The 12,666-nt window shown below is 33.9% G+C and overlaps 1 protein-coding gene across 1 annotated transcript; it reads right to left on the bottom strand.

The window, feature by feature from the left end:
- Positions 1–3,634: 3,634 nt before the first annotated feature.
- LOC145617071 (ABC transporter B family member 29, chloroplastic-like) lies at positions 3,635–12,443 on the bottom strand. The gene is made up of 10 exons (XM_081671767.1): positions 11,841–12,443; positions 11,137–11,223; positions 10,945–11,052; positions 10,443–10,709; positions 9,984–10,067; positions 8,526–8,742; positions 8,298–8,383; positions 7,493–7,680; positions 6,078–6,207; positions 3,635–4,309 (listed from the first exon to the last, which is right to left on the bottom strand). Exons 1-10 carry the CDS (start codon positions 12,441–12,443, stop codon positions 4,163–4,165), a joined length of 1,917 nt encoding a protein of 638 aa, XP_081527893.1. The 3' UTR covers positions 3,635–4,162.
- Between the last annotated feature and the right edge of the window lie 223 nt (positions 12,444–12,666).

Genomic DNA, 12,666 nt, shown 5'->3' with positions numbered 1-12,666 from the left:
TACTATTAAAAGAATACACAATATGATATCGTATGTCTAAATACTTTACATTATCAAAAAGGTTATATGATCGTATTTAACGTTACATTCAAGCTAAAAAGTTTAGGACAATCCGGGAATTGCTCGCGACAAAACTATTATATGTATAAAGGGGAGTTTTTCCTTGAGTTTTTTGAGAGCCTTAATTTTCTTAATACGCTATGTATGATTATAATTTTAGTGGTATTCAATTAAATAAGAGATTATTAATTTCTTTCAGAATTAAATAATTAAAATATCATGTAAGAAAAATTAGCGAATGAGACTTTAAAAACTACATTATCTAAATATAAAATATTATAATTTGATATTAGGAATTTAATCTATATAAATAACCAATTTAAAATATTCAAACAAACCGTGCCATGTAAGCAAAACAGGCGAATGAGATTTTCAAGTGTAAATTAGTTAAATATAATATATTATCTTTTGATTTTAGAAATTTTATCGAAATATATACCAAATTTTAGCACATAAATAAATAAATAAAAAATTGTTAAAATTTGTTTTAAATAATTCAAACAAATCATGTATCGCACAAATAACGTCCAATATTTTTTAAGATATATCCAATATAATACATAGGAAGTTTCATGTAATTTGTTAATTAATATATAATCATAACATAATTAATCATCGAGACATAACCATAACCATGGAGCAACAAGACGGTGGCAATAATGACAGACGCGAAACTCTTCAACCTTAAGAAAAACTGATCGATACTTTGATTCAGGAGTTGCATCTTTATGCTCACTTCAAGATCCATATTATGATCCAGGAAGAAATCTTGTCTAAAGAGATTTCCCGAACCTATGAGATGGCTATGAAAGAGGGGCTTTTTTCACCATTTTTATCTAGCGATCTATCTTTCATCCACGACTTTATTTGACATTGCTCTCTTTTGCTGTAAATAAACTTCCGGCGGTTCGAGTAGTAGAGTAGATCTCTAAGATCCTGTGGGTTCGATTTATGATCACATTTTACATATGTCCAGATCAGTATCAAACTCAAGAACAGTCATGTATAGTAAATCATCTCTTTTCTAGATTCTCAAGTACATTAGGGCAATACTCCATCACTTTCGGTGGAAACCAAGGGGCACACAGATTGATTTTCACCGCATTGAGCTTTTTCTATCTCTGTTTTTCAAGTATGTTTTACTCAATACATTTATAGGAATGTGCGCGTTGAAGATTTTCTTGAGTTGATCACCACTTTAGAACTAGGTTTTTGAAGCAATTTAGTTGAAAATTAAATCAGCTTTTGTAGTATATTTTCACATTGCTGTAGACTTTAATCTGTTTCTTTCCCTATTTACAAGAATCCGATCTTTTGGCTGAATTTGAACCATTTATTTGTAAATGGCCTCGATATCCGGTACTTGTTAATGAACTGAATGTATCATTGGGTAGCTCTGTGGGCAGAGGAATCACATTGGAGTCTTGGAAGTTTACTACCTCGTATTAATTCTACTGATCAGAATATGGAACCATCGATCATAACTTGAGACACGGATGGAGCCACTTTTGGCTTCCATCCACGACATTCTCAGGTCACGTCTTCCGACTCCGGCGGTTGATGGCAACAATGGGAGAGATTAATTTTTTAAAAACACTACATAGGATTATAATAAAAAAAAATGTCACGTAGGAATGTAGGATTAATATTTTAAAATGCTACAATATGATTATGCCACGTAAGATTAGTTTTTTAAAAGCGTTACGTAGAATTATAATAAAAAAAAAAACATTATCAGAGCGACACATAAGAATACTATATTTAAAAAATCATCCTGAATAAAATTAATTGATTTATCATGAACAAAAACAATCTTGGTACAAAATAAGTCGAATAAAACAACAACAACAACAACAACAAAAAATCATTTTGAAAAATTATTTATTAGGGTCACTTTTTACGGGAAATTAGGTTTTTTTTTTTGTTTTTAAAAAGTACGGGAAAGTAGGGTTGAGTCAATATTAAATATTATTACATTATGATGCCATAATAGTACTATTATATTGTATTGACTTATTTGATGTCATGGAAGGATTTATCAAAACCAAACAAGCCCCAAGGAAAGAAGAAATGTGCAAAGAATGATCCAATGCAGCCAATGAAAACAACCATCATAGTATCTGGGGTCATCTTGATTTTGGCAGGGGTTATCTTTGCAATTAACAAGAAGATTAGAGAGAAATAAATTAAAAGGCAATCACAACAAAATTCAAGTTAATTTATACATCAATTTTGTCTTTAATTTTAATATTTTTACATTAGCAATTATTATTTTTATTTAGTGTATACTTTACTCTAGAAGTATTTCTAAATCTAGATATTCTTTATATTTCATCCAAAAATAATTTTTAATTGTTATATACATTAGCGAGGTTGAATGTAATTTCACCTAGTTTAAAATTATCTTGAAACCTGAGCTAATATAATTTCTTATGACCAAAATAGTTTAACTTCTTGTCTATTCGGTATTCATATTATATATGTTTATTTGAAAGTTGTGAATTTCTCTGTGCTTTAACTGTGTTAATTTTTATTATTGTAAATAAATTAGTTTATGTCACACTAATACATGGAAATTAAAATTTTGTTGTAAATTTATTGAATGGAAATTCTTACACCAGACATTTTGACAGTCAAACCAAATTTACATTGGCCAAGGTCATTAGCTCAAGGATCTGTCCTCCATATTAAGAGCAAGGCCAATGGATGAACAAAAACTTTTGGTCATGAAATTATTTATTATTATTCTCTATTATACTTTACCAATGACCAAAATTCATGACCACCCATATTTTAATACCCCAATGGTTGCTCAAGAAAGTTTGGTCATGAACTTTCTCTCTCCTACTTTTATCATACCTCACTATACATTCTCTTTCTTCAATCTCACCCTAATAAATACCACGTGGCACTCTCTCATGCTTTGCCCAACAATTTAGTTTTGGTCATGGGGAAGCCTTGGTCATCACCTAAAAACCCCATTTTTTGTTTATTTTCAATATTATAATGCTAATATATTATTCTCTCTCCTCATGACCAAAGTATTGGTCACCTGCTGGCCATACTCTTAGAGTGTGGCCATTGGATGACTAAGTCATTGGTCATGAGGAGAGAGATGACTTTTTATATTAAAAAAATGAAAGAAAGAATAAAAGGGATAAAAGAGATTAATGACCTGGTCTTTGTAATGACCAAGCTAAAAATTTGGTCATGAAGATATTAATAGACAAGTGGCAATATATTATTGGAGGAAGAAAATGGGTATTTGTATGGCAAAAGTAGGAGAGAGAAAAGCATGACCAAAATTATTTTAGGCACCCATTGCCCCATTAGGAGTCTTTGGTCATGATTGGTCATTTGGTCATGTGAACATTTGAGGTGTAGGAAATTACAATCCAAAACTCTAATAGAAAATCAAATCGGGCAGCGTATTGGTTAAGCTGACCTCGAAGTTGGTCTTATTTGAGGCGGGCTCAAAGGCCGTCAAACCGTTTGAGAATAGTCATTGAGACAAAACACTTAAAAAACAATTCATCTTAAAAATGCAAATAAATTATACATAGTAATATAGACATCAAGACATGATCAATCCACGATCATACAATTAGAAAAACCTCATGACAAGTTTCAATATATAAATAAATTTTTTTTTAAGAGAAGGAAAAAATAAATAAATAAATAAAAAATAAAAAAAAATAAAAATAAAAAACCTGTGCTACCTATATCAATATTATCTATAAACAATATTACAATTTGCATTCTTATATGCGCAGTAAACATATAAAAAAATATGCGCAGTAAACATAGCAAAAAAAATGTATCCTAACTCCTGATTCACCTTTACATAGATTGAACAAGAAAGTTGCAACCAATATTTACTTTGATTTGGAAATCCAAATATTTAACCCCGAAAGTACCTCATAAAATTAGATCAGGATCTTCCATTTCTTCCAGTGACATTTTCTAAAGCCAATCACCAATTGCTTCACTGTAGAGCTTTGAAATACAATTGCTCCAGAAACAAGAATACAGTGGTTGGCCATGAATGAGGCGTTAGGGGGTAGCCTGTCCTTCCAGTGCATGGCATTCTTCTGGATCTAGTTCATATGACAAGATTAGCTGATGATTGCAAGTCATGGGAATTATTAGTTAGCATTGAACGATCAACCTCTCGCAGTCTACCAGCTTCTAGAAGGAGTACTCTCTCAGCCATCAGAACTGTTTCAAGCCGGTGAGCAATGACCAAAACCTGCAAAAACAATCATTAGGTTTTAATAATCTCATTGAAAATGAAAAACAAAGACTGATATTATTATATCAAATTCCACATGAAATCAGTTCAACCACATTTGATGTTCTAGAAATTACCTTGTTAGCTGCATGGGAGTTCACACAAATGGGGAACAAAGCGCCAATTACTGGTGACAAGCTAACAACTTTGCAGAACAATTTATCATTTCATTAATTTCATATATTTTAGCTATGACTAAATAGACAACATAGGAAAAACATTTGCCGATAAACAGAATATTCAGCACTACCATCAAGGTAATCACACTCCAGCACTACTATGAAGCTCTTGCATTTGATCCTTCCAACAGTCAACCTAATTTGGACTAGTAGATGTAATAGACTAGCAATCTGATTTGTATATTTGTATAAATAAGCAGAAGTTTAAGGCTGAAAGCTTGAAATGGTATTAAACCTGCTGATGCTCTTACAAAAGGTAGTAGGTTTTGCCTACAAAACTCATATTAGTGACTTTAGGTCACAACTCTTAAAACAGTGAGGTCACTACTATCCTAAGAATTCACTCCAAAATTCTGCGTAACTCCTCCTTTTCCCCCTCTCTCTATTTATACTAAAACTAAGGACTATAAGACTATTAACCTAATAAAGTAATAACACTAGACCACCCATATTGCCCCTCCTTAGGTTAGGCCATTACAGTAGAAAGATAAGATAGCTGATTGCCATCAGTCCCATCACCTCAAGCATATGAGATCTCGCTATTGATTTTCTCGTCAATAAAACATAAACATATGAAAAAGTTATATACTTGTACATTATAAATCCCACAAAGCCAATGCAAGGCTTAAGAAAACTCAAGATGAAAATCATGGTAAGCACCTAATTGGCATGACCTGATGGTATTTACAATTTGTGGACCACACAAAGGATACCATATTCCTATTAGCAGCAGATGCAGATTGATTTCTCCTTAGCTGGTAAGGAGAAGGTCAATATATATAAAAATCCTCTTAATTGTAGAGGCAGTGCTTCTGGCAGACCCTAATTAAAGATGCACCAACATGGGGCAACAGGGCATCTAATAGACCACTGAGTCCCCAAAGCTGAAAAAGTACCACAAAAGCAATTCTTTTTCTAAGAAGCTGGAAGAAAAAAAAAAAGGGTTGTGAACATCATCAAAGTTCCTAAGTGCAAATGGATTTCTAGGGTCTAGGTGGTAGCACAGAAATTAACCCAGTAAAAGCAGCTTGGTTAATTAGCTCACTATGCAAAGCACAACCTTGCGCCTATCAACCTATCTACTAAGAGCATTAGTATTACACACAGCACATAGCACAAATAACATACCAAAGCTAATGAGTCTGCCAGAGAGACAAGTAAGTGTTGAAGGGCACTTCTTTTTCATCATAGTTAAAGGCTTGCAACCATATGCACAGGAAAAAAAATTGGATATAAAGACAGAAGAAGAGAAGTAAAGAGGCAAGTGTACAAATTTGAAATTTGAATCAAAATATCTGTTTGTAATCTTAGATTGTGTTCAGGACTCAGCACAGCTTAAATTGATTGGATCACAATGATGAGTTACAGGACTTTCCTCAAGTGAAATAGCAAGGTATCAAAGAAAGATATACAGGAAGCCAATTCAATGCCAAAACAAAATATATGCATGGTGAAAATTAAACAACAACAAGTTCAATGAGGATAAGGGAAGGGAAGGGAAAGGGGGGTGCAAAAAAGATACTATATGAAGAAGCACAAGTCCTCACAGTATGATTTTTCATCACACGCTCCACAGCTTGTCTCACCAATAGCTCAGACCTGCTATCCAAGGCAGAAGTTGCTTCATCCATAATCAAAATTGAGGAGTTCTGATAAATTGCTCTTGCTATTGCAAGCCTGCATAGGTGCAACAACAAATGAGCTATCAATGTAACCAAAGAATAATCCTTGACTACAAATATGATGAGTTGCATTTGTCTTTTATCAATGACAAGACATATAAAACAATCTAAAGCTGGAAAGAAATAAAATGTTATAGTTTGTCCCAGATTCAGCCCCCTTCCTCCCAGATTATTTGCCCCATAAAATATGTTACCTATAATTTCTTTTTCTTTTTTAATTTTTTTATTTATTCTACTTTGTAGATACGAAAAAGAAGGAATGCGTAAGAAAAAGGTGGATAAAGTAGGAGAAATGTAGTAAAAAGATGGGTGAGCGTAAAGAACAGGTAGATAACATACGAACAGAGCATGTAAAGATAGTAAAGGCTGTTTGTCAAAAATGTATAAAATAGAAGTGAGTGGAACAGAAAGGGAAAAAAAGTGTGTGTGTGTGTGTGTGGGGGGGGGGGGGGGGGGGGGGTTACACGGCAAGTGAGTAGAACAAATAAATATATAGATGAATAAAACAAAAGTAGAATAATACAAAACCCACTAGCATCAATGCATCATCAGCCCTCAAACCCCCCCCCCCCCCCAAAAAAAAAAAAAAAAAAAAAAAAAAAAAAAAAAAAAAAGAAACTACATCATATGAAATAACAAAATTCACATGATTTACACACGAGTTGGTGTTATTTAAGGAGTACAAGACTTGGAACAGATTTCTTCTTATTATGCTATCAGAAATCAGTTTGATTGGTGTAACCAACATAAAATCACAATAGTTGTGGACAAACTACTTTCAATGGTAAGACCTAGTAATATGCTACTGATTGGTGATCAGTGGTTGTGTCAAGCTAAACTTTTGGTTTGCACAATTAAAGCCTAGAATAGGATAAGGTCTGGTTTCACCTGTTTTTTTCACTCTAAATTCAACAGAAATCAAAGGATTAGCATCAGAAATTTTCAGAATTATTTACTATGGACCAAATCTCAAGTACACTGTTCTTCATTTTTATTTGTGGTATTCAGTTAGCCAACCCCTTTTAAATAAAGGATCTTAGAGGACTAAATTCTCTTCATCCAGAAGGATATAGTTGCTTACATTAGCATATGACCTACAATCTTAACATCAGCAGAATGCCGGGAGCCAAGTCAGAGGATATGGGGTACAGTTAGTGTTAAGTTATATAAATGAAGTATTAATTTCCATTTCATTTTATTTTACATCATAGACTTATCATGAAGTTGTTAAATCATTTAAATAATAGCCACAAAGACAATTAATTCATTCTTGGACTAACCTTTGCTTTTGCCCCCCACTTAACATTGAGCCTCGTGAACCAATATAAGTCTCATACCCTCTAGGAAGCAAATTGATGAATTCATCAGCATTTGCAGTTTTTGCAGCTAGCTCAACTTTCTCCTGGTCAATTCCTCTCATAAGATCTTTATAGCCAATATTCTCAGCTACTGTCCCTGAAAACAGCATCTAGTAGATCTCCAGCAAAATGGAAAGAAAATATATTTTTAATCAGAAAATATATCCAAGAACACACCATTTTCATCACAGAGATAACCTCATACAAGACACAAAATAGAGGGTTTTTTCTCTGATAAAAGACCTGGAATTTGTGTTCAAAGTTAGTAATTAGGCAAAGGGAGGAAACAAAGTCCCAATTCCCAACTAACGTTCAGATTCAGATCCACTGCAGTATTAATTATTCAGGGCACAACACCGGATATTTAAAAGAAAAAAATTTAAAAAAAAAAAACAATTTCGTTTGATATGAGGATCAATCTGAAAAGTCTCCAATCGGAGGTCCAAAGCATTATGGAGTTGGAAGAGAAGTAAACTAAGCAGTGGTCAGCAAAGGCATCTAGGTTAAATCATGTATCATATAAGCCAATAAATGGTGAAATTGTCAGTTATTGGTTCATGACATACAAACTACCTGAGTGTAAGTGTAACTCATAACTCATTTAATTTATACACTGGTACATAGTCATAAGTTACATTAACCCATCATTGTTTATACCAATTTTCTAACTGCAATAAGTAAAAAAAAAAATATGGGAGAAATTGGTAATCAATGGTATTGTACTCACAATATCTTGGGACACTAAAGCAACATGTCTCCGTAAACTTTCCAGCTGAAAACATTGAATATTGAGTCCATCAATTAATATACGACCTACCAAACAGAGAAGCAAACAAACAATATCTCTAGTTAGACCACAGCATAAGCCTCCAAAATCAATAGTAAAACTTAATAGAATTTGTGATGTGAGGATATGTGCCCTTTTAGGAGGAGAGGAGAGCCTGTTGTGACTCACCATGCAAGGGATCATAGAGGCGAAGAAGAAGTTTAGCCAACGTTGTTTTCCCTCCTCCAGATGGGCCCACAATAGCAACTATTTCTCCAGCTTTAATGTGCAGGTCAACTCCATTCAAGACAAGGGGTAAACCATCTTTATATCGAAATGATATATCACAAAACTTCACTTCACCTCTGACGGAATTTACATGAATTGCATCCACTCTCTCTATCACCTATATATTAAAGAAATTAAGAACATCATTAAAAAGCTAGGTCAGTTATGAATTGTATGATTGCCCTCCAGAAATACAAAATGTAAAGGCATGATACCAATAGTTGATATTAGAATGCATAAGATATACATTGAAATGAAACAAGCACGGTATTAAATCACAAAGGCATGGCGATTTGGCACAATAAAGTAGTAAAATGTACAACAACAAAAGTTCATAGCCTTTACATAATTGAAGTCTATTATATCATATTGCTCACATTGAAACCATCTGAACACCACAGAATTTAGAAATTAGCCCTTACACCATTGAGCTCAATTTATATGAAAGTACGCTTTTCAAGTAGTTTTTGATACCTCGATCTACCATCTTTTGCTCATGTTATACTAGCATTTCAAATTTAGAATCTGTATTCAGAAGTTAAGTCAAGTCACTTCAAATTTCTAAACCATTTATTAAAGATCTTAGTAATTTTAATTTGAGAAATTATCAATATAATGGAAGTCAATGTGAAATTCCTCATAGTGGGTGGTATTTAGTATCCACAAAGCTGCCACTTATCCAGTGATACTCACTCCAACTAAGATTGATGCCACCCTTCTAGCTAGTACAATTTTGCAAGAAAAACCTTCAAAGAAAGATGGAATCAAATAGTAAAAGGTAGATGTTACCATCCTCTAGCTGACATGTCTATTTGTGGTGGCCTAGCTAGCAGAAGAATCAAGTTTCATAGACCAATATGAAGTTGAAGGGAATAAACTGATAAGGGAATTTCCATTTCCACAAAATTATGTCATCTACAACTCCATAGAAAAATAAATAAATAAATAAAATAATAATAATAAAAAAAAAAAAAGATATCTTGAAACCAAGCATGGGTTTGGGGGAATGATGAGTAGGGCTTTACAGAAACAAGAAGATAAGAAAAAGAACATACAAGAAAGGAAAAAATTCCAATCAGAAACAGGTTAGAATGAACAATATAGCGTGGCATACATACATAATTAGATATTTAATCCATGAGAGAAGCTAGGATAAGCTTCAGTAATTAGTCAATGTCTAGATTTCCATTAATTTAAAAAAAATCCCCACTTCAAGATGGGGCAACAAACCCTACAATCCTACATATCTTGTTTACATGGAACTCAGCACTTCAACTTCTAGATAGTAAGAAGCATTTTAAAAAAGAAATATCCAAGCCCCAGGCCAGAGGGAGAAAAACCAATCTGGCCACTACTTACCCGAGGGGTGAATCTAGTAAGATCAAACAAACGCTCAATAGCAGGCTCTCCTTGCTTCAACTCATTGTATGCTTTTCCAACACCCTGCAAAATGGTCAATTTTAGTTTGACAGCTTATAACAGCACCTTATTGTGTGATGGGAGAACAAAAAATGAAATAAACACAGGGTTACATAAGAAACCTTATGAGTTTTATTGAATGGTCATAAAATTCTAGTCTCTTTTTGTTATTGTTGGAATTCAATGAATCAATAATTCAATATCATATCAAGATCTCCATATAGTGGCTTCCTGAGACATTAATTCTTACAAAAAACAATATTTATCTCTGCCTTCCACTTAATAGATTTGTTTCTAAGGTCAACAAGAGGAGTACTTTTTTTTTTTTACAAAAAAAATAATTGTGGTTGCTTGTTGATGGGGCAGGGGAGGGTAAGAGAGCTATGACCAAACTATTACCTGAATAGGGTCAACTAAGAAGGCCAAGGAAGTCAGAAACGTGATCAAGCTGCAACTGTTGAAGAATCCCTTGGAGAAAAAGAGCGACCCAGCCAAAAAGATGAGCAAAGCTCCAAAATAAACAGCTTGCACAATTTGAGGAATGAGGGCCTTCATTTTCTTCTTTTTCAACTGTCGGTTCAGGTCAGCATGAGCAAGCTGTTTGAACCTAATACTTTCGGTCCACTCCATATTGCTAGCTTTAACAAAGAGGATTGAGGGGAGTACCTGATCAACACATTAGTCTGCATTGGCCCGAAAACTGCTGGAATAGCCATAACTGCATTTAAATATTTCTAGAGAGTAAATACTTTCCTTATCCCTCCACACTAAAGGTTTCGATTATGCACAAAAAAATGTGGCCAAGTGAAAAAAAAATAAATAAATAAAAAAAAATAAAAAATAAAAAATCAACCAAGATGCAAAATGAAATTGTTATACTTCAATAGGTACCTAAACAAACCTCATTCAAGTAGGCGGAAAGAGCAGCAATACTCTGATGTGCCTTTCTTGAAATTCTTTGAAGCCTTGCACCAAGTAAAGTAATAGCAAGTGCCACAGAAGGAATAACCTTTACATACACAGTACTTTAAGTCGTTTAGTAGCAGTTCAATAAAATAGAAAATAATAAGGGTTTAGGCCAGTTATTCCTTACCAAGGCAGATATCGTTGATAGAACAGGGCTGATGACCAACATCTGTGCTGCCATAGCCGATAACTGGAGAGTGCAAGGAACTATAGTCTGTCATAAGAATCAACAAAAGCAGTTATAAGAAATCCAAAGTCAAATAGAATCACTTTCATTGCAAAAGTTTGGTTCAAACTATGACAAAATATAGAGAAAATATGATTGAATGGCTTTAACACCCTGTAATTCATTCCCCGAGCTGCTGTGATGCTGCACAGAGCTACTGTGAGGATGCGGACTGCTGCCTGGCAGAATTGTGCTGCTGCCAGCACTTTCAGCATGGCTCGAGGCCTGCTGGGCAGACCCCATTCAATCATATTTTCTCTATATTTTGTCTTTCAAACTATGTACAGGTACACCCAAACCAGTGTCTCAACGCAAGCATTCAACTTAACGACATCATATTGTACAAATGTAGAAATCCCATTCCAAAAAGCTCCATAATCAAACTTACAAAAGTTCATTTACACAAATCTTCTTTGCATTTCTATCTTTTCTTCCTAAAATTCCCAAATCATGTCAAATTTTAATGCTCAAAATTAAAACAAGCAATGAAATTCATGAGCAATTTGCATTTAAACAATTCAAGCAACCATCATCAACAATTCCATACAATTCCAAGCAAAACTAAATTCAAATAGGAGAAATATCAAAGATAAATTCCAACTCACATTTAAAAGAGCAAAAATAGTTTCAGCAACATCAGAAGCTTCGGAAGTGATCCGGTGCGAGATATCCCCAGATGAAACAAAAACACCATGATCATCACCGCCTTCGAAAAACCCTAAATCTCTCACCAAAACCCTCTGAAAAACATACACCCTAATCTTATAAGCAGAATTGAACGCCGCCTCCCACAAGAACGCCTGTTGCAAGTAACTCGCAACCAATCGAACAACAAAGTATGAAGCAAGTATAGCAACATCGTTGTTAATCGAACCAAAATCACCCAAAATTAGGGATAATTCCCCAGCTTTAGGAACAATTTTGGAGAGAGAAAACACAGAAATTGCGCTGCAAGTCCAACCTTGAAGAATTAACCTCCATTCCGATTGAACGTAGGGTTTAATTGATTGGAAAGATGAGATTGATGAGGAGAGTGAATCGGAAGATGATGGAATTGAAGAGTATTTAAGGGAAATTGAGGGTTTAATTGAAGATTTAGGGGGGAATTTGAGGGAAAAATTGAAATTGTTGGTATGATTTGGGGTTTTAGGGTTTGAATTGATTTGAAGAAAGGGAGATTGAAAAGTATGAAGTTGAGTAAGAAACATTGTGAAGCAGAAAACTATAAATTTACTAGTAGAAGATTTCAAAATGGTTGATAGCCATTTTTGGTGGAACTTCTCGCGCCACTTTTCTTACTCAAGCAAGTTGAATCCAAAATTCTGTTTTTCTTGTACGGTTGTTCATGTACAAATGCTCACCCGTGTTTATACTCCCTCCGTTTTTTATTACTTTTTTTTTTTTTTTTTTTTGAGGGAACTGTTTTTTATT

This window comes from Chenopodium album, chromosome 26, assembly GCF_948465745.1.
Source record: "Chenopodium album chromosome 26, dcCheAlbu1.1, whole genome shotgun sequence".
In the NCBI taxonomy this organism is placed as follows: Eukaryota; Viridiplantae; Streptophyta; class Magnoliopsida; order Caryophyllales; family Amaranthaceae; genus Chenopodium; species Chenopodium album.
The sequence above is the reverse complement of the archived record's forward strand: the minus strand, read 5'-3'. Positions and strand labels throughout refer to the sequence as shown.